This window comes from Sphaeramia orbicularis, chromosome 5 (assembly GCF_902148855.1).
Source record: "Sphaeramia orbicularis chromosome 5, fSphaOr1.1, whole genome shotgun sequence".
Lineage (NCBI taxonomy): Eukaryota > Metazoa > Chordata > Actinopteri > Kurtiformes > Apogonidae > Sphaeramia > Sphaeramia orbicularis.
In genome coordinates this window covers 42,681,204-42,704,754 of record NC_043961.1, presented here as the reverse complement: position 1 = coordinate 42,704,754, position 23,551 = coordinate 42,681,204, and the positions used below count along the sequence as shown (strand labels likewise).

Genomic DNA, 23,551 nt, shown 5'->3' with positions numbered 1-23,551 from the left:
ACTTGATATTGTGTGTTGTGAGATTCTCCCACTGACCTTATTAAGTAGAAGTCATAAAGATGAACATCCTTCCTCACCTCATATCTTTTCCAGGCCTCGCCTGTATGGATCCCTTCATCCACATTTAAAAATTTGGATAAAATGATTTCTAAATTTGTATGGCAGGGAAAAAAGCCTAGGACCCAGAAAAAGTTATGATGCAGCTCTAGGAGAGACGGTGGCCTGGGTTTACCCAACTTTAAGTTTTATTATTAGGCAGCACAGTTACAGGGGCTGGTAGAGTGGGTAGCTCAAGATGAGGAAACAAATTTGATAAAGTTGGAGAATCATGCAAGTTCTGTTAGAGACTGCACATTTTTTGAGACCTCAACATAAAAAATGAATGGGTTGTCTGTACTCACTGAATATGGACAATCCTGAGGAAGAAAATGGGTCTTTCTCTAACAACATCACATGCTCTTCAAATCACAAACTTAAATGATTTTTTTCCAAATAAAACGGAGCCAGGTGTTTCAATCTGGGCAGAGAAAGGACTAATAACTATCCACCAAATGTTTGATGCAGAAGTCCTAAAATCTTTTAAACAACTACAAGATAAGCATGGATTGTACTCCAAAGATTTCTATTGATATTGACAGATATGGGATTATATAATGTCATGTGGAGACTGGGAGATGTTGAGACGATTGCCTACTTTTATAGAAACTTATCTTATTAAGAGTATTGAGGAAAAGGATAAGGTAAAAAATGTGTCAAATATGTGTAATTTCCTACAAACACATCTGTGAGATAATTCATTTGCTATAAAGGAAATTGGGAATTAGAAGCAAACATCATTACTGAAGATGAGGAATGGAAAGTGGCATGTGAAAAAAGTCATAAAACCAGAAATAGCCCCATATGAAAAGAATTCGGCTGGAAGGTTATGATGAGAATCTTTAGGATTCCCTCTATCACATTTAGCTTTGGAAAAAACAATTCAAATCTGTGTTGGAGAAACTGTAATCATATTGGGGATCATACACATATCTTCTGGGGCTGCCCTGTCCTGAGACCATTTTGGCAAGAAGCTCTGGGGGAAATTCAAACCATGCTAAAAATTTAACTTGCTGTTATAGAGTCTGTTAATTGAATAATAGGGGTAGCCCCTGGGGGAAGGTCTATGTAAAAAGGATGTCGAATTGTTACAAATTCTATTATTAGTGGATAACCAAGTCATGTCTCAAAGTGCTACCCCCTACACTTGAACAATGGCAGGAGGGTTTAAAAAATATATACCTAATAGAGAAAATTACAGCTCAAATTCATTTGAAATTTGATCAGTTGGCCGCGGTAATAAATCATTTTGCTTGGACAAAATAATATTTTGTCTGTAAATAAAAGTTAGGCTGCTGTATTTAATTGTAATTCTCACTGTCTCTTTCTTTTCTTTTTTTTTTTGGGGGGGGGGGGGGGGGGGGGGGGGGGGGGGGGGGGGGTGTAGATTGAACATTAAAGATTTCTATTGATTTCTACTGTACTGGCTGCCGAGTTGCCATTTGTTAATATTACACTTGTACCGGTATTCTGATTTCTTCGAAAGATGTAAACTAACATGCACATTTATCTAAATAAAATATGTTCAAAAAACAAAAAACAAGAAAACACGGTCTGTTTCCTTCTCCTCAACTGCCCTCTGGTACACCCCTGGATTCTGGCTAATGAAGGCTGAAGGTAACAACTCTTGCAACTTTACAAGAAAACTGGTCTCACGATTCACATGCACATGTTCAAAACCCATATACTGCCCTACAAGGCCTCAGGCACTCAATCCAAATCAAACTACTACTCTTGGTGTTTCCTTCAGAGGAGATGATTAAATGAAATGCTGTTCACCCTGCTTAATAAAACTCTACAGTTTACGTGACTCCCTACCCCTTCACATGTAATCTGACACTTGTAATTCTGTAATGTTGTCATAATATCCACCAACACTTACTTCCACTTTCACCGCCTGTCTCTCTGCCATACTCATGCTCCGTCAGTCGTTTTCCAGTTTCCATCTCCCTAATACCCGAAAATTCTTAAACTCATGCACAAATCCGAGCCATTTGTTGCCTCAATCCACTTCCCCACCTCTGTCAAATCTGCCTCCCCTCTCTGCTCCCTCATATCTAACATCTTCACTGCTTCCCTAACACTGGAACTGTCTCCCCTCAATTGGAAAACTGCAGCTGTTACCCCTGTTCTGAAAAAATGTGGCTTAGATCCCAACAACTTCAATAACCTTCGCCCCATCTCTACCTTACCTTTTATGTCCAAAATTCTTGAAAAAATAGTTGCCACTCATCTTCATACACATCTAATGAGTAATAGCCTCTATGAGCCTTTCCAGTCTGGTTTCCGCCCCCATCAGATCCTGCCCTTATAAACATCACCAATGATCTCCTGCTTGCAGCTGACTGTGGTTTACTGTTATCCTCATCCTCCTTGACCTGAATGCAGCCTTTGCCACCATCTCCCACCCCATCGTCCTCAGCTGACCTACTTCCACTGGCATCACCCACACCCCCCTCCACTGGTTTCATTCCTATCTGTCAGGCCACACTCAGTTCATTCAATTCAAATCCTTCAGGTAGGATCCCTCCCCAGTTATCTCAGGTGTGCCCCAGGGCTCTGTCCTGGGGCCCCTTCTATTTATCACCAACTTCCTTCTCGGCCAAATCTTCAGAAAATTTGACATCCTTTTCCATTGCATTGTGGATGACACCCAGCTCTACCTCTCCATCAAACCATGCTCCATACTCCCACCCTCCTCCCTTAACCCCTGCTGCTCTAAAATTAAATCTTGTCCTCTCCTCTAAATTAAATCCACCACTACACCACCACTAACCCATAACTTGTATACATTTTGGGCTACTGCCTTGTTTCTACTCCTTCAAACTGATTGTATTTGTTCAGGGTGAAGTACTGATTAATGATAACGAAGCCCGCCTGGTGGAGCGCTACCTGATGTTCAGAGAGGGTGTGGCCTATGGCATCGATCACCTACTTGAGCCCCCGGGCCTTGGAGCTCACTGCGATGGCATCGAGAACAAAACGACATATGTAAAAGCTCATTCACTACTATGGCAGAACTTTAAACCTTCCAACAGCTGTCTTACAAGTACTACATGTTGTAGTTGTAATAGTAAAAATGAATTCTGTTATTGGTAACATCCAGGATTGGTACAAAAATAAAACACAAACTGCCACTCATCTTAAAGACTAGATAAAGACTAGATACTCTACAACAATTAAACTGACTTCAAAGACAATTTTTTTTTAATGACAATTTTTGTGAACATAGAGCAAAGTTTCTTGACAAATTGATTTACTTTTTAGAATTCAATTTGTAGATTCACTGCTCAAGCTGTTGATCTGATCACACTCTCACAATATTTTGAAGGATTGTTTTCTATTGTGTAACTGATGCATGTGTATTTTTAATGTTCAGTGTAAACTCCACCTCAGCCTTCATGTACTGTTTGTACTTCTGCTGGAACTGAGGTTTCATTGTCTTCATGTCTCAGGGACGCTGTGGACGCTGTCACTTCATTCCACCCTGTCCATTTCGGCATATTGATACGGTAAGATAAAAAAAAAAAAAAAAAAAAACAACCCACAAATACTGACTGTTGTGAAAGATTATCTGTAATCTTAATGTTTCACCAGAAGTGACTGGATGGCAAACCCGTGCAAAATTAAATTTAAAAAAAGATGGTTGATTTGGAGTCGTTTGTAATATAGTCTGAGATATTTACTAACAAAGTTATAGGTGTGATTAATACTTCTTGAAGTGATTTTTGTGGGTCTTGAAGATACAATATAGAGTCATCAGCATATAAAGTATCTTACATTCTTCATTAGCCACTCTGATTCCTTTTATTTTATGATTTTAGTGATTGATGCAAGCAAAGGGTTCAATGAAAATAGCAAAAGGTAGATGAGAAAGTGGGCCTTGTCTATGTCCTGGTGAATGTGATCATTGTGATATGAGTCTGTTGGAGATGATGGTGGCTGTTGGACAATTAACATTATGTTTCTTGTCCAGTCAGTGCTTTCGTCTCACCAGCCGATCGGCCATGACTGATGTGAAGGCGCTGTCTTTGTCTTCATAGCATTTCTTCAGATATCTCTCTGGTGAAACGACTTGACAGATTCATTTTAATTTTATAAATAGTCTCCTTTGAGTAATGACACCAACCTTGTTCACAGTTTTCAGAAATTTTGATTTTTACATTTTTGATGAATTTAGAGATATTATAAATGTTCCTTCTTTCTGATGGTCCATATTTTGATGGTTTATAGCATGTAAATAGTTAGAGATATCTACCGTAATTCCGGGACTATAGACCGCACCTGAATATAAGCCGCAGACCCTAATTTTAGAAAGAAAATCAATTTTGTACACGTATGAGCCGCGCTGGTTTATAAGCCGCAGGTGTCCACCAGTGGCGATTTCTCATAGACTACAAGAGAAACCCGGCTTCCCCTATCATTACGAAAATTAAATGGTTAATATGTTGGTTGTGTTGACATTTCATTGACTATACATGTGTTAAAACATGTTCATCTCACAGACGAGTTCATTCAGAATCAGCTTTATCACAAATCATCAGACTCGATGTTGTTCACTTCTCATACATTCTCGTTGCGCTGTTTCCTCATACGATCTATGGTCAGCACATTTCCCCGATGACGCCTGGCTTCTATGGGAGTCTATGGGACCAAGTGGAACCTTTTTTTTCATTGCGTCAAAACTGGATGGTAATTGGATAAAGGTTTTCTTTGAGTTCAAATGAAATTATTCCCTGTATGTAAATGGGTATGATATGTGTGAGCTTGCTGTCGTATCTATAGGTTGATTCGTTGTTAATATGATGATTAAAAAACAAAAGACAAAAAATGAGGCAATAAAAGGATAGTAATAAAAGCACATTTCCTCTTTCTTTTTGTTTTGTCGGTGGACTTATCGGGTTCCCTTTGGATTCGTGCTGATATGGGATTGATTTGCTTTTGCGCCAGCTGTGGATTCACGGACTTAAATGACTTGAAAGACACTTGAAAGTGAACAAATTTTTGTTTTTCGTTAGAGTAGGACTTTTAATTTATTTTTAAAATATAAAGATTAAAAACAAGTAATTACGTCTGCTGTAATATCATTTTCATTTAACATTACGCACAACATGCAGTAGGGATGAGATGCCATGGTACCGAGCCGTGGTACCGAGCTGAGCTGTGGTACCGAGCCATGGTCCCACGGTGCCATGGCACCTGGCACCGAGCTGTGGCACCGCAGTACCACGGCTCGGTGCCATGGCATCTCATCCCTACTGCATCCCACGGCTAGAGCTGTCGGTGGTGCTGTGGTACCTCAGGGCCAACGCTAGGTGCCGTGGCACCGCAGTGCCACAGCTGGGTGCCACCGGTGCCGCGGCACCACTGGCATCTCGAGCCAAGGCACCACCGCGGTGCCACGGCACCTGGCACCGAGCCGTGGTACCGCGGTGCCACGGCACCTAGCGTTGGCCCTGAGGTACCACGGCACCACCGACAGCTCTAGCCGCGGCATCGAGCAGTGGTACCGGTAAAATCGTCGTATAAGCCGCGTCAGAGTATAAGCCGCAGTGTTTAAAGCGTAGGAAAAAAGTAGCGGCTTATAGTTCGGAATTTAGGGTATATAATTCCTACTGATCACTGATACTAGTCATATATGGACTTTGATTGAATTAGTTGAGCTATCCTCCAGGGAAGTGGGTGGTACCCACTTCTTTTGGGAGATTGATTTCCTGCATCAAGACCACAGGACTCTAACATCGTCACAAATTCAACTGGGGATTGAATCACCTAGAACATGACGCTGACATACAGGGACATTGGAACTATTTTTGTAGAATGACGGAGAAGTTCCAGTTTACTTCAGATGTTTCTTTTATTCCTGCTGCCGTCTTTGGGAAAGTGGGTTCACTGTTGTCCAGAAGTAATAATAATAATAATAATGGATTAGATTTATATAGCGCTTTTCTATGAGTGCGTACTCAAAGCGCGTACAGGGGATCCATTATTCATTCGCTCTCACATTCACACTCTGGTGGTGGTAAACTACATTTGTAGCCACAGCTGCCCTGGGGTACACTGACAGAAGCGTGGCTGCCAATCCGCGTCTATGGCCCCTCCAACCACCACCGAACATTCATACACATTCATACACCAGTGTGAGTAGCAGCACTGGAGGCAAGGAGGGTGAAGTGTCTTGCCCAAGGACAAAATAAGGACCGCCAACCCTTTGGTTATTGGACAACCCGCTCTACCATCTGAGCCATGGCCGCCCCGAAGTGTTTAAGGAATTCAGCAGGGAATCCATCTAGACCAGCTGCTTTATTGTTTAGTAGTTTTGGTTGGGCTTTATGGAGTGCAGAAGCTGTTAATGGACTTTCTAGAAAATTTGCTTGATCTGTAGATATTTGGGGAAACTGCACATTTTCTAAAAAAGAGAGAATAGTGTTTGGGTCAGAGTTATTTTCTGGTAGGATGGAGTTGCATAAATAACAGTAAAGTGCATAATGGAAATACATTTAAGACCAGGTTTAAACATCAAACAAAGGTGAGGTTTCCTGTATCTGTCCATTGGGCAGTGGAGCAGCAGAAGATCTACAACATCTTGTTACATACGTAGAAGGATCTCATCTTTCTCAGTCAGTAGAGTCTGCTTTTCCTCTTGTTCACAGCCTCAGAGTTGGATTTCCAGTCCAGTCTGTTATTGATCACCACCCCCAGGTATTTATACTCCTAGACCTACTGAGCCTTCTTCCTGAAGTCAATCACCATCTCCCTGGTCTTGTTGACATTCATCCTCTGGTGGTTCTGTTCAGTTGGTTGTGGTTCATCCTCTGGTGGTTTTGTTCAGTTGGTTCTGTGTCATCCTCAGGTCGTTCTGTTCAGTCCAGTTCACATAGTCATCTACTTGTGTCCTGTACTCCTCCTCCTCTCCCTCTGTTATACACCAACAACAGCTGAGTCATCTGAAAACTTGATGATGAAATTACTCAGAGTTGTGTTAGAAGTCTGTGGTGCATAAGGTAAAGAGGAAAGGGGAGAGTACAGTCTCCTGTGGAGCTCCTGTATCTCTGACCACCACATCAGACAGAACACGGCCGAGATGGACAAACTAGCCTGCCTGTCAGGTAGTCAGAAATCCAGGAGATCACTGAGCTGATGACACCGATCACCTGCAGCTTTTCCCCCAGTAGTGGAGGATGGATGATGTTAAAAGCAATGGAGAAATCAAAGAATGGGATCCTCACAGTGCTTTCTCCACCATCCAGGTGCATACACTGCAAATTATTTGGTTCTTGTCAAAATTTAAAAAACAACTTAGATTTAGAAGTGTTAGATAATTGATCTTGGTTTAAGAGTTAATTTTGTATTTTAAGTGTTCATACATCTGTAGACATGCTTATTTCTAGATTTAATAATCTCAGTTCAAGAAATCTTCTCAAGTGAAATTATCTTGCTGCATGAAAAGATATTTCACTTTTTGTGAGTACCTTTTTCCACAGATTTAGTGTTTTTATGTTGTTTTTAGATACCCCGTTTTTGCAGTGTATGGGCTTGCTGCAGCAGGTAGATGACAGCATCATCAACTCCCAAATGATGCTGATAATCAAACTGCAGAGGGTCTAGAAACATCTTCACTTATGGCCTCAGCTGGGCTCAGACCAGTCACTCCAGTACCTTCATGACATGACAGGTGAGAGTTACTGGTCTGTAGTCGGCCAGGTCAGACAGAGCTGACTTCTTGGGGACCGGAACCAGGCAGGATGTCTTCCACAGCACCAGTACTGTCTCCAGACTCAGGCTCAGGTTGTACAGGTGTTTCAGGTCCTCAGTATCCTGGGGGGCACAGGTCCTCATTAGCCTGGGGGAGATGCACAGGTCCTCAGTATCCTGGGGGAGATGCACAGGTATTCAGTGTCCTGGGGGCACAGGTCCACATTATCCTAGGGGACACAGGTCCTCAGTATCCGGGGGGGGGCACAGGTCCTCAGTATCCTGGGGGAGATGCCATCAGGACCTGCAGTCTTCTGCTGGGGGAGTCTCTCCAGCTGTCTCCTAACCTGACCTGTAGTCACTGTTATGCAGGGGAGAGGGCTGTTGTTTTCTGTGGAGGAGGAGGGTGAGAAGGAGGGGAAGAGATGCTGCGTGTGAGAGTGTGGATTGTGGGTATTTAGGAATCAGGCGGGTTGGGGGGATGACAATAGGTGAGTTAAACCTGTTAGTTTGGTTGGTTTAGTTTTGTAGTTTGCTCTGTTCAGGTGTCCTCCTTGATGTCTGTTGGTCCCTCTTTCTTCATCCCTGCGATGTCCTTCTTCCCCTTCCACACGTCCCTCATGTTGTCCTGCTGAAGTTTGGCCTTCAGCGTAATCCTGTATGCATCTTTACATGTCCTCAGCTCCTCTCTGAGTTCATGCGGCACTCTCCTCGGCTCCTCTCTGTCTTAGACCTGAAAGCTCTCTTCTTCTGGTTTAGAAATGCTTTCAGAACAAGGACAATGTCATTCTGACATACATCCCCCTGGTACACCAGTGAATTACACAAGATGAAAGCTACTGGTATAATCGAGAGAACAGCCAAATCATTTGGTCTCCATTCATAAGCTGGCATTTAATGAACACCAGAAGGCTGATGCTAAGTCCTTCAAGGAAGCTCAGTCCAACTTCTGCCCCAACATCATCAATCACAGTCCAGGAAACTCCAAACAGGATTTTTCAATAATAAACCTCAACCACTGAAGCCAATGCCACATGGATCTCACAGTTGAACAGTGTGAGAAATTCCTTTCATTTTTCAAAGATAAGATCAACTCCATCTGATCTCAGTTCTCAAACTCAATCTCTCCTTCCCCGTCTTCTGCCCACATACAACCCGTGAGTTCCAATGTCATTGTCAAGGTCAGACAGTGCAAAATTGAAAATCTCAAAAAAAAATGAAACCATCAGCCTGCATCCTTGACCTGTTCTCTATAGCCCTCATCAAATCAAATCTTCCTGCCAGTGGTCCGCTTGTCACACAAATTATAAACCACTCACTACAGTCTGGCCATACATCTTCATCTTCACTTAAAATTGCTTTCATCAAACCTTCTCTGAAAAATCCCAATGTGGTCACTGGTCTCCTCTCTACCTACCGGCCCATTTGTCATCTCCTATTCCTTACCAAGGTGTTAGAAAACATTTGTCAAATGAAATCACCATCAACCCTAAACCCTGTAACATCAGCACCTAAAATGGCACCTAAAGAGGTCACCAAAGTGTTAAGTCATTCATTTCTGAATGATTAGTCATACATAATCATGGAGACTCATACAACTGCACAGTGGACAAAGACGTCCTCATGTATGTAATAAACCAGGACTTCAGTGTCTCCTCACATGCAGAGCAGTGTCATTACTGTTGTGTTCGGTTATTTCATGTTAGTATGTGTCTTTGGTAACTTCCAGGGCAGGACGGAGCGCTGTGACAGGTTTCAGTCCAGTTACATGGGTTTTCCATCTTTGCGTTCGTCATCTCGCCTCTACGATTACTACCTGAGGGACTGTCGGAGGGTCTGCCTGCATACCAGCTGGACCCAGCGATGCTGCAAAAATCACTATGGACGAGACTGCCAAGGTGAGGATCAGAGGGTTTAAACATGCCATCAGGGTTTATTCAGTCTTTGAGGTTAGTCTAGTTTATTAGGGCCTGAGCGCTGACCATGCAGTGGCCTGTGAAGGCCCTATTGTATCTGATGTGTTTTGGGGTTTTTTTCATTGGGTCTTCCTTAGCAGTCTTGAGAACCTGAACCTGCACGAAAAGTCAGGTTCTTCCTTCAAACCTTCAAAAATGGCTCAGTGGTGCCCCCTACAGACCACTACTCCTGGCCACATTCTCCAATCAGAACAAAATTTGGTATACATATGTATTTCAATGAGATCTACAAAAAAGTCCTGAGGCTGTTGACATCAGACCAACAGGAAGTCAGCCATTTTGAATTCTGTCACTGTTGGTGATACGCTGACCTTTCTAATGTATCAGTCTCCTCCTTTATTTAATTCAGTTGATTCCAAACTTGGTCAATCAAGTCTTAAGAGATGATAAATGAAAATTTATCGATAGACTGGGTGGGTGACCTTCATCATGTTCAGTGCGGGGTGGTGTGTTTTGATGTCTTGCCATGATAAATAAAACTGTTGTAACTCAGTCATTTTTTTGTCCAATCTGCACAAAATTTAATGTGCTTGATATTAAACCATTTCAGTGTTGGTAAACAGTGATGATGTATTTTGTGGGTGGGACCTAACTGGTGGCAGAAAGTGACAGTTGTGGTGTCCACAGTACATGGAAGCCAGTGTCAGGAGCACGAAAATCAGTAGAGAAACAGAGTAAGGGAAGATAGAGAGGCGTTCTCCGATTATTTTAATGGTCTGTCAACAAGAGACAAGGTGTCTTACAAAGATAAGTTGACCATTAGCAGCGGGGTGACATTTCCTGATCCATACTCATCGGTAGCTCAGTGGGTTACAGAGCCAACCAAATGGACCAAACTATAGTGGTCAGACATCTGTTTATATCTTGTTGAAAAACCCAATGTTCACACAAAAGAAAAGATCAAGGAATACAAATCCCTCAATGCCTATAACTTTGTTGCACCAGACATTTTAAGGGTAGGAATACCGTGGTAACTCTCACAATTCACAGGAGAAAAATCACATACACAGCCTGTGCCACTTTTTATTAGTAAACATCCTGTTTGACCCTTCAGTTTAAGACAGTGATTCCCATGGAACACATAACAAACTTTGTACTTTGCGGTCATGTCCAGGATATTGAATACCGAGATTTGTCTGATGGTTTTCATGTACTGAGGACCAACGTGCTGCCTACTCAGCGACAAGGACATAAAACGCAGTTTTGCAAGATGTGGGCAATCATGGACAAGTCGACCAACTCTATACTGACTAGGGGTGCAACAGTACAGGTAGCCCACGGTTCAGTCCGTACCTTGGGTTTAGGCCACGGTTTCGGTTCGGTTTCAGTATGTGTTTTGTGCATAAAGAGAACTTTTTTTTTTTCCGAAAATTATATTTTTATTTTGCTAGACAGCAAAAACTGAATTTCACAATAGGAACAAATTATATCTCTGTACTGAATAAAATAACACTTTCTGTACTGAATAGAACCAGTAGTATAAAACAGGGACATGCACACCCAAAGGGGTTTGTTTAAATAAAAAAAGTTATGGCGGGGCTTCCCCATACCCCACCAGCAGGGCTTCCCCATGCTCCCCATGCTGTGTGCTCACATGCATGTCCAGAGAGAGAGAGAGAGCAGTACATAAAGCACTAACACAAAATCAATTGTGAAACTGAAAACCTGTGGTCCATAAGCACGGATTGTCCCGTGCAGGGCGGACCGAACGTTACACAGTTTTCTTGAGTACCATTGCATCCCTAATACTGAAAGCCACCTGCACTTGAATGGCTGGGTAAGTGGTGCTTAATTTACATACTGATATGAAATGGGCACTGCAGAGCCCAGAATTCTGTATGATTTCATTAGTCCAGTCCGTCCATTTAATAGCTTGCAACCATAAGCGTCTATGGTTTGCCTTAAAGGGCCATCTTTAACGACGATATTTGTTGGCCCCTGTGGGGGGTGGGGGGCATCGCTGGGGGTTCTCTCGGGGTGCAATGGTAGGGTGCGGCCGTGGTGGCGATTGGGACCTGGGGCAGGGGTGCTGGTCACTAGGTCTCGTGCTGCGGGGTGGCACTATGCCAGTGATCGCTGCATCCCTAGTGCATGTAAGACTGGGGAGGTGTGGAGTGTGGTGGGTCCCCGCACCTGTATGGGGGGCTTTGGGGTGGCTGGTCCCGTGTCCATGCCCCCTCGACTACATAGGATGATTGAGAGTGTGAGTGGCCTCTTGGGGGGTGGCGGCTTTCTGGCTGCGGTTGTTGGGTGCCCGGGGTCTCTGGGCTGCCCTGCTCCTTGGCGGCCCCTGCCTGGGGACGGGTACTGGGGAACAGGGGTGCCGAATGCCGGCTGGCTCGTCTTCTGGGAGGAAACTTCCTCCCAGTCATACTATCCCCCAACCCCTCGCCTCCCCACCCCCCTCACACAAAGCATGTAGGGTCTTGGGGAGGGTGCACATCCCAAGGGGTTTTGGCAGGGGGGGGTCACTAAAACGGCCTCCCTCTGTGGTACCCTGGGGTGGCTAACTCTTCAATTTTAATTACATCCACCCACAACACAACACACAGAAATACTACCACCACACATTCACTTTTGGGGGGTGGGCTGCGTGGCACCTGGTGGGCGGTGCCGTGCCGGTGGGTGAGGCTGCCTGTGTGGTGTTGCCCTCAGTGGTGCGCAGTTATGCTCCTCAATTTTAACCGCTTGCATACACACCTCACACTTCAAAACACTGACGGGTGGGGAGGCGAGGGGGAGGGGGGGTCTTCCCACACCCCTGTTTCCTGGATGCCGTCTGGGGCGGGGGGCCCCGGGGGAGGGGCACTGGAACATTGGCTTGGGGCTCACCTGGCTGCATTGCTTGGGGGTGCTGCCCTCTGATGAATGATGTGTGCGCATGGGGATTGTGGTCGGGGGGGTGGGGGGGTGGGTTAGCCACTCTCTTGCCTGCCGCAGGTCGTGTTGGGACCGGGAAAGATGTGTGTATGCGGGCATCGGGGTGTGGTGGTTGCTGGCAGGGTGGGGGACCACGGTGGGGTTCCTGGCGGCTGGTGTTGCCGCCCTGGGCTGCGGTTGGTGCTGGGGCTGCGCTCGGGTGCCGCGCCTTGGGGGGACTCACAGCGGTGCTGCTTGCTGCTGGAGGGGGGGGGCAGCACTCCAGATCCACGTGACTGGTGTGTGCAGGTGTGTGTGCAGGTGGGTGGAGGGGCTGTTGATGGGTGTGGGTACATGTGTGGATATGTGTGTACATGTAGATGTGGGCATGTGGGCGTGCATGTGGGTAGGTGGGTGTATGGGCATGGGTGGAGGTGTTTGTGGGTGGTGTGTGTGTGTGTGTGTGTGTGTGTGTGTGTGTGTGTGTGTGTGTGTGTGTGTGTGAGGGTGTGTGTGTGTGTGTGTGTGTGTGTGTGTGTGTGTGTGTGTGTGTGTGTGTGTGAATGATCGAACATGTGGGATGGGTTGTGTATATGTCTGGGTGTCAGTGGGTGTGTGTGCATATGCTTGTGTGGGTGAGTGGGGGACTGGGGGGTGTGTGGGGTTTGGGGGTTGGACTTGGTGGGATGGGGAGGTGGGCCTCCGGGCCCACAGGACGCTTGGCTGTGGCATCAGGGTGCGCACTGGCCTGCAGCGGGTGGCGGTCTGGGCCGGCCTGGCTGCCCGATGTGCTGGGTGGGACCCCTGCCTGGGGAGATGGGTGGCTCCTGGGCTCGTGGGGCTCGGGGACCGGCGCCTTGCCTGCCCCTGGGTGGCCGGCCCCCGGCGGGGGGGGTGGCGGCTGGGGTCCCTGGCCCCCTGGGGCCGGTGCTTGGCTGCTGTGGGACCTCTGGCGGGGGCCTCCCTCGACCATCTTCGGGGCGGGCACACTGTTGCCTCTCGGGGTTGGCAGGCTGGATTCCCCCCTCTCTGTGGTGTCTGCTGGATGGCCGGGTCTTGGGGCCCTCTTGGTCGGTCCCTGATCCTTGGAGGGAGTGCGGTTGTGGTTGCATGCCTGTGTTCTTCACCTCAGTCTGTTTGCCTGGTTCACTCTGTCACAGCAGATTAATGTGAACAACTGACGTTGTGTGGATTTGTTATTGGTATTATTTGTTATAGGTGTTATTTGTGCAAAGGTGGTATATAATATTTTGTTCATGCTTTCTTATATTCTTCATTTCAGACGTCTTATGTATCTCATTTGTAGCAAGAATAGCATACCAAATTATTGATTAATTGAGTGTTGATTTATTGATTAATTTAATTATAGATTTATAACTAAGCTTAAACTTAAATCAACCCAAAACAATAATTTAGAAATCTTGCAAAGGTGATAGTTCGTGGACTGCACAGATGAACCCGAGTGTGAATAACAGTACACAAAGCACAACTGAGGCAATGGATTTATACGCATATAAATAATTTATTAACTAAACTATGACACACAAATAACATAAAGACAAGAGACAAATACAACAAAAGGAGCAGGAGATTATGGACAGGAGAATATGTAGATTAAGTTGGCAGATAGCTATATTCAAGATATTCTAACGTTAGTGAGGTTACGTTGAGGTAAACCTACTTAAATTGGAATAACACCAACTCAGATAAATCAGGAGCAAGTTTTCTTACAAGTTAGAGGCCTTCTGAAGGATGCAGGCTGGAGAGGCCTTGACGGCGGATGGATGAAGTCTTCTGACGTAGTTCGAAGCAGGAACAGGCTGTGAAGCGACATGCTTGCGCTGGAGGCCTGAAGGTCTGGAGTTCTGAAGTTCTGCTGGCTGGAGGAGGTTCACAGCTGGCTCTGGTGGCTGGTTCTGGAAAGCTCGCCAGGAGAAGTGGAGAACAGCGAAGATGGTAAAGCTCTTTGGAGAGCTTAGAAGATGGAACAGCTCTGAGAGCCAAGGAGATGGTCAAGACTCCTTGGAGAAAGCTCTCTGCTCTGTGAGAGCCTGGGAGATGGGAAAGACTCTTTGCGTAGGTGAGAGCAGCGAGGGTGGAAAAAGCTCTATTGAAAAGTTGGTTTCATTCACTTTTATAGTTCTGTCCAAAAACCAACCCGACACGCCTTCCTCGTGCATATTGATGAGTCATCGATGCCTTGGGGCGTTGCCTTCTTTGTCTGTTTTCGGCGGGAAACCGCCTCCTTTGTATGTCATTTACATATCTCAAAGTGTCACGTTTCTCTTCCCTCTTGGGAAGACAGAGGGGGAGAGGACTGTGGGCAGCCTTGTAAGAAAACTTTGCATCCTTAAATAAGATCCTTAAATAAGATCACTTAAACTTTATACATCACCTGTAACCTCACTTAAGCATCAGTAAAATAATAGCATGATTATTCAGACATGCTATAAGCAGTGATACTCTTACTTTCACATAATTCACCGTGAACATGATCAGGACACACATATGTGAAACCACAGGTCAGGCAAATGGCTTAAGTCTTACGTGCATAAAAGAGTTAACATGCTGAGTTAGTCAACATTAACACATAATGTAATACATTATTAACATGACACATATAATGAATTTGTCATTCAGTCCTTTGTTCGTCTCTGGGTTCATCTTCACCTCTGGATAAGCAACATAATGAAACACAGATGTTGAGAGGACAAAGTCGACTAAGTGTAAACAAGTTCCATTAGGCTCATTCCTTAAGATCATCTGTCTTCGTAAATGTCATTTGCAGAGGATGTCCATGCATTGACCTGCTAACCAACCAATCAGCATGGTTGTTCAGGAATTTGGTTTGACACGGAGAGGAAGATAATATAATTTATAATTCTGTTTTTGAGTCTGTTCACTCACTCCACCGTCATGAGACTACACATTGTATTTTGGGTTTTTTTTTTGTAGTTTTGTTTGTTTTGTTTTGTTTTTCTCTCTCTCTTCTGCCCAGTTTACTCAGTTCTGGTCGTAGTTATTGTTTCCATTATAATTGTCTCCATGGTTGTTGCTTTTTGTATTGTTTCTTGTGAGGGTCTTCATCACCTTCTTCTCTCTTGTTCTTTCCCCTTCTTCTACCCCCCCACCCCCCATGTCAGGTCCGGCATCGAAATGTGGTTCAACAAAACTCATAATAAACACAGTAGAATATCAAAAGTGAAGTTTGCTTTTTTTTAGCATTTCTATTCAGCACAAGCCTACAGCACAAGACATTTTTCCTCCTACAGTCTACTCTCGTTAAACTGCCCGCCGTTATACCGCCATTTTTGCTCACCACCGACCAAAACCATTGCACAAAAATCCCCAATGTATTATTCCATTAGCTACCGCCATTTCCGCCTATCGCCATCCGCCAGCCCAGTTCCATGCACAAACAACACTTATACCATTGATTTCCCGACCGTTATACCGCCAGCGTGATTACCATCGAGTACACATAAATTTTAACAATGCACTGAAACAAACGCGCCAGACGCTGATCGCAACAAGCTACGAGTAGGTCTACGGAACGGCCACCGTTCATTTATCGCAGAACACTCAGTAGGTCAGGATGTCGGGAAGAGGACGTGGGATTAAGCCAAAGCCTCAAGATGATGGGGTGTCATTTCCCGACATGGTATAATAATGCTTAAAATGTTTCCCCACTTTAAATGATCCCTTACAACATAACAGAATCAAGATTTGTTTAGAAACGCAATTAGAACGGCTTAACGGAGGCAGCATAGACATCATATAGTAAAGACATGCACATTATGGACGCAACCCGTTGTAACGCCATTTTCGCTATACCGCCAATTTGGCCGTGAACGGAAGTTGGCGGTATAACGAGAGTAGACTGTACTTTCTCTCTATTCTCTCCAATCTCTCAATTTACATCCATTGATATGCAGTGTTTTTCTGCCACCAGAGTGCATGTGCAACTCCTGTGACGTCAACCGTGACGTTGACACCGAAGTGGTCTATAGTCAAATGAAATGACACAACAATATTGAATCTGACTCCTAGCACCACCTATTGGTAACAGGAAATTTCCTCTTTAACACATTTTGATGTACTATTCCTAACAGGTTGAACACATCCAGCTGAAATTCAGTCAGGCAAGCCTTAACAAGTTTAATCAATCAATCAAATTTTATTTATATAGCGCTAAATCATCACAAAAGTTTTCTCATGACACTTTACATATCGAGTTGATTGAAACCAGACTCTAAGCCAAGTTACAGAAACCCAACAGAATCCTCCAGGAGCAAACACTTGTGACTGGTGACAGTGGTGAGGAAAAACTTCCTTTTAACAGGCAGAAACCTTGAGCAGACCCTGACTCCTGGAGGATGGCCATCTGCCTTGACCAGTTGGGGTAAAAGAAAGAGGGTGAAGGAGGAGAAAGAGAGAGAGAGACTGGGGGAGAGGGGGAGAAGGGGAGAAGGGGGGAAGTAGGGAGAAACACATGAATGCAGTTGATGCACAGATAACTGAACTACAGGGTGTTTCAAAAAAAAAGTATACACTCAGAAAAATGCCTAAAAAATGAAAGTTCCATAAGTTTCAGAAAATATCTATACGGTTATTGATAGACCAAGGTCTCATGCTTTCATTACCACAATGGCAGGTATAAGCCATACCACGTGAGTGAGCATTGTCCTTGTACTTAATTGGGATAGAAAATGGCTTGCGCACAGATATTAGAGGGTTGAAACAAGATCAGACACCACAATTGGAAAGCTTAGGTAGGTGCTTTAATTTATCCCAAATGGAAGACATTCTCTTATGCAACTACCCATTACATAAACATGTCCATTTAGCCATTCACTTGTAAGGCCATGGTTCATTGATTTGTCAAAGAAGACACAGCCACAGTCCATTTCAATTTGCCCTTAGCTCTCCACAGGCCTAAAATGGACTGTGGTCTGACAAATATAAACAGTGCTTCGTAGCTTCCGAGAAATTTACGTAGTCATGCCTGGATGGCTCAACCTGGGTGCAAAGTTTGGAGGCTTCTGGAAGACAAAGGGTTAACTGAATTTTCTTGTAAATTACACAGCATTAAAGCACCTGCCTAAGCTTTCCAATTGTGGTGTCTAATCTTGTTTTATCCCTCTCATATCTGTGCGCAAGCCATTTTCTATCCCAATAAAGTGCAAGGACCGTGCTTACTCACGTGGAACGGCTTATACCTGCCATTGTGGTAATGAAAGCATGAGACCTTGGTCTATCAATAACCATATAGATATTTTCTGAAACTTATGAAATTTTCATTTTTTAGACATTTTTCTGAGTGTATACTTTTTTTTGAAACACCCTGTAGAACTGTCAAAAGTAGACTAGTGGCTAGTGTTAGTATGATTACTAAAAACCAGAACAAAGGTCCATGACTGTTAATACTACTACTACAAATACAAGTATTAACAGTGGATATACTGCTACTACAGCAGTTAGTACAAATAATAGAAACCTCTCCCATCTATGGAACTATATAATAAACACTATCACAACTATATAGATAAGTGAGTGATGACGAGAGGCAGGAGAGGGGCAGGACCACAGCAGCAGGTCCAGAATTGGTCCATGGAAAACCTTTGATAATCCTGGGAAAACCTGTGGCACTGTAAGCCCGGAATTTGTATTTACTAAAATGCTTTAATTACAATGCACTTAAATGATTTAAGTTTTATGATGTTACTATAAAATGTTCAGTATATTCTACTAATTTGTAGACATAGTTGAAAGTACGAAAAGTTTAAGTTGAATGGAATTAAATCACTAAGTTTTAGTCATGACCACACCTTTTTATCTTTGCATTGCATTGTGGGTATTGGGCATGTTGTTGAAAACGGGTTATTTTTATGTGCAGGGGTTCAGCGGGGTTGTGGTGTTAGTGTTAATTTGGATTTAATGTGTGTATGGCAATGTTTATTGGCCTTTTTGTGTTTGTTTTTGTATTTTTGTAGAGCTGCACCATAGGATCAGAGCCATAGGAAGAACAATGGCTTTCCTGTTCATCTAAAATTGTAATTGTACAATGGAAATCTTAATGTTTTGTCAAAGTAAGAGCACTTCTTGTACTGGCAAATAATATTGAGCTAACTTCCGTTCATGCTACAATATATTAGGTTGAATTATGTCATAACTATTTAGGTCAGGAATAGGATTTTGAGTTTGATCAATGATAAATTAATCTAGCTGCAATTGAGAAAATTAGTCAGTGTAACCTAAAATGCTGAGTTGAATGGTTGGATAGTGGGGTTGATTTTACAACAGATTTAAAGTACAAATAACTTGTCTTTTATTGTTTTCTACTTAATAGTTTAAGTTCAGTACTTTTAGCATTAAAGTTGAACCTACTTAAACCAATTGATTAGTCGATCATTACTCACATCATTTAAGTGCAATCACTTGCCTCAGATTTTTTGAGTAAACTCTACTTATCTGGGTTTACGGTACAGTGTGAGGCAATAAAGCACAGAAACTGCGGGGAAGAAGTCAAGTCAGTAACATGTATTCACTGGGGCGTAAATAGAAGAGAAAATTAGGAGAGACAAGGTTGAAGTTGATGATACTATATGTAAAACTTGGTAACCTTACATGACATGATGTCATCATGGCGGTGCCACAAGTTCTGATGTTTTGCCATAAGCAAACAAATTGTTATAACTCAGCTGTGCCTCATCCAATCTGCATCAAATTTCACATGTCGGAGAAGAGTCCTACCCTCAACACAACAGAATGGGCGTGGCACATGGACAAGTGAAACTCATTCAATAGTGCCCCCCAAAGGCCGCTGCTCCCAGCTACATTCTCCGTTCAAAATGAAGTTTGGTACATATGTGTATTTCAATGAGACCTGTACAAAAGTCATGAGGCCAACAGGAAGTCATCCATTTTGAATTTAGAGAGCATGAAATTGTGATAACTCAGCTGTTCTTTGTCTAATCTGCATCAAACCTCACATATAGAACTAAAGTCCCACCCTGAACATTGTGACATAATTGAAACTGACTTATAGTGCCACCTACTGGCAACAGAAAATGAAATTTGCAATGTAGACATCATGTGATTGACATTGAATTTGCAGAGGTTGTTCTTGGCATTTTCAGCTTTTGAGTGAAGAATGGCTTTATAGAAGCTGAGAAAGATCTGATGAGATCATGACATCAAATATGTTTTAAACTCAACATTTGATTCTTTTTCACATTAACCATTAATGATGAAGGAAAACCGAAAAATAAAGTTTATTTTATCTTCTATTACATTTTATTTTAGTCAATGTCACATTTTTCATCATAGTTTTTTTTTTTAGTTTTCTAATTTCAATCAGAATCTTATTTTGTTTTGTATTTCAGTTAAGGAACCAGTTGTTTCTTCACCAGTTGTTTTAGTTAATTATGATGAAACTTGTCTGAACCATAGAGCATGTATAAGGACAGAAACAGGACAATGGTTCATAGTTTACACAGATTGTCCTTTCTGTGTTTGCTGTTAATTCATATTATGAATAATAGGACAGGTCCTTTTGCTGGTGCCCAAAGTCAGGACTAAACACGGTGAAGCTGCGTTTCAGTTCCATGCAGCTAAACAATCTTCCTGATGATGTGAGACAGGCCTCCACTCTGACAATGTTTAAGTCCAGACTGAAATCAGCTCTCTTCACCTGTGCATATAACAACTAAAGTGTTCTATCTGCACTCTTCTCTTTTTCTGTTTTGTTGATCAGGTTTTAATTGTGTGTTTTTAACTTGTCTCTTTTCCATTACTGTAAAATGCTGTGGATTGCCCTGTGTATGAATTGTGCTAAACAAATAAATTTGCCTTGCCTTGCCTAATATAATGAACTATACTGTATTACTGTCACTTTTTAGCTCCTTCACATATTCAGATGCTGATGCTGTGTTTCTGTGTCTTTCAGTTTGTCCGGGCGGGGTGGAGTCCCCCTGTGGTAACCATGGTAACTGCGATGATGGTCTTCGTGGAACAGGGAGATGCAATTGTTACCGTGGATTCACAGGAACAGCCTGTGAACAATGTCAGAGTGGTTTCTATGGCCCCAACTGCACAGGTACAACAACTCACAGGTGTCTAGACTCAAATAATAATAACAATAAGAAGAAGAAGCAGAAGAAGAAAACATCACAACAGGGTGAGAGAAATAGGTTCCAATAACAAAGGCATAAGAAATCTAAACAATACAACATCAAGTTACATTTGTTAACTCATGATAAAAAAAGAATAATATTTCAGGAACAATAAAAAATAAAACTCAAATTCATTAAACCAAAAATTGTTTATTCTCTCTTTTTTTAAGGAGAGTAACACACTGTCAATCTTTGAAGTTTTCTCAGTTTTCTCTCATTTTTTGTACTTTTTCCCCCCAGATTTCTGCCTTCTCCAACTGTAAGCTAACAGCACTAATGCTAACACAAACTGAAGCCATGTGATTGGACATGTGTCTGTAAATACTCTGTCAGTGGTTTGTCTCCCTCAATTTTATCTGCCTTCGTTCAGCACAAAAGCAGATCTTCTTCTTAAACCTTAAAGACCCAAACATCCACCTTTAACCTAAACCATCTACTGATGGAACTGTTTGATACCTACTGATCCACTAATCCTATCATTACATGTAAATAATTGCTGTAAAATACAATTATTCATTTTTTTGTAGACATCAGTTATGACCCATTTGGATGCTCAGAGGTTCCGTAGTGAACGTGGAACACTGTCATCTTTTACAACATTGATTTACCAGTAAAACCCATGGAGTTGGATCAATGACAGTGGATGGAGACACTGGGTTTGTGTTCAGTAAATGAGAGATTTGACTGAAAAAGACACTTCTTCAGTTTTCTCTGTTTCTGATATAATAACCCTCAACTTTAATCTGAACTTTATTGAACGTCTACATCAAGGGTGTCAAACATAGTGAGAGAGCGCGAAGGAGTGTATGGCTGGAGCAGGTCAGACAGACACTGTGGAGCATGGCCATTGAGGCATTTAAAAACAAATAAAAGAATTTTAAAATAAATTCAGAAATGAACTGGGAGCCAGTGAAGTGATGATAAAATTGGGCTGACCATAACAGATTTTTCTCTGTGTTTGCGTCTATCATTTACAGGGCATTAATGGCCGTGGCCACAGAAAACAAGGTTTTCTGAAAACTCCGGCCAAAGTGGAGATTTTGGAAAATCTCTGTTTTCCTGTTTGGGTGCATTCAGGCCTTCTTAGCTGAACTCTGGTATGTTACACACGCACGGAACATTTTCATTCACCTTGATAAATTTAAGCAGACTTTGGGGACCCCAAGGTTCAACATTCCATGCGCGAGTACTGTACCTGAGTTCAGCTGAGAAGGTTGTCTGGGGTATGGACTACGTGAATTCCAGTACAGAACATTTCTGTGTGAAAGCAATCTGTGCCTGAGATTGGATGTGACCTAATCACCACTCCGAAAATGGAAGTGACCTAATCACCACAAGACCATAGACAGTGCTCCTGTTTGTCTGAAAAAGCCTTGGATCCTCATGGCACGGGCTCGCCTTATCGATCGAACCACTTGGTGATATATCAGAGACAATGAAGGCTGCTCTTCTTCTCTTTGCCTCAAACAGGCTAACATATAGAAAAGTATGGCCTGTGAACAGAACAGTCGCTCGGTTGATGACGTATGGGTTTGTCATGTCCGTGTTTATTGGATAGCTACAGAATTCCTTCCACACCGCCACCTACCATTTAGGCCCTATAACACCCACTCATTCGTGGGCACGGGCTGCAATAAGTGCTTGTGAATGCAACATCTGTGGGAAAGGTGTGAGCATATCCAGGTACAGCATGGATCCAGATACCCAGTCTGAAAATGCTTATTGAACCTGCTTTTTGGAAAAGGGCCCTGGTCATGACGTGTGTGTGTTTCATTGTGTGTGTGTTTTTCCATTGTGTGTTTCTTTTGTCTGTTACAGCCTGTAACTGTGCACAGATGGGATCATGTGACCACGGTTCTGAGGGTTCTGGTCGGTGTGTCTGTAAACAGGGTTGGGTCGGAGATCGATGCCAGACTGAGCTCGGTGAGTTTAATTAACACATAGTACAAACCCAAATGTTCAGTCCACATACCTGTGGTAAAAGTACTGTTGTAAACGTACAAACCCAAAGATTCAGTCCATGTACCTGTGGTGAAAGTACTGAAGTAAAAGTACTAACCCACCGGTTCAGTCCACGTACCTGTGGTAAAATTACTGTCGTAAAAGTACAAACCCAAAGATTCAGTCCATGTACCTGTGGTAAAAGTTCTGTAGTAAAAGTTCAAACCCACAGGTTCAGTCCACGTACCTGTGGTAAAAGTTCTGTAGTAAAAGTACAAACCCAAAGGTTCAGTTCATGTGGGTGGAACGGCGTTCAGGCTCATCTGTTGCATTTCCAGCACTGCTACCAGTCACCTTAGCACCTGTTTGTGCCGCCAGGTGTTCCAGCCTTGAGTGAGGCTGGTCTTGGAGCCCACAAGGATGTGTTTGAGTGTAACAAGAGCTGGGCAGAGTGAGCATATGGGATCATCACCATACCATTTGCTGAGATTCTTGGGAGATGATAGGACATCGTAGGTGGCGATGATGGTGAAGCTCACTCTGAATGCCTCCATGTCTTCCTTTTTTCCACTCCTTGTCACATCATCCACTGCCCTTGCTTTTGCACACTTGTCCACTTCATCTTGCTGTCATACTTTCTGCACCACAAGCATCTTTGGGACGGAGTGGCCTTGTTCCAGGCTAGTGTGCTGTTTCCAAGACCACCTTATCCCCAGCTGCACTTGGCCTACAATGTCCCTGTGCCTGAGTGCTGCCTTCGCCTGCTCTGTAGCTGCTGATGGGGTCCACCTCCTCCCAGTTGCCACTTTG

The 23,551-nt window shown here is 43.3% G+C and overlaps 1 protein-coding gene across 3 annotated transcripts in view; it reads left to right on the top strand.

Annotated features, from left to right (window-relative positions):
- Positions 1–23,551, top strand: part of stab1 (stabilin 1) — a 327,280-nt gene that overhangs the window by 228,859 nt on the left and 74,870 nt on the right. For all 3 annotated transcript variants that reach the window (XM_030133489.1, XM_030133487.1, XM_030133488.1), the window contains 5 exons: positions 2,941–3,087; positions 3,552–3,608; positions 9,521–9,689; positions 20,575–20,724; positions 22,619–22,723. In XM_030133489.1, coding sequence (XP_029989349.1) covers positions 2,941–3,087; positions 3,552–3,608; positions 9,521–9,689; positions 20,575–20,724; positions 22,619–22,723 — 628 coding nt within the window. The remainder of the gene's footprint in view (positions 1–2,940; positions 3,088–3,551; positions 3,609–9,520; positions 9,690–20,574; positions 20,725–22,618; positions 22,724–23,551) is intronic.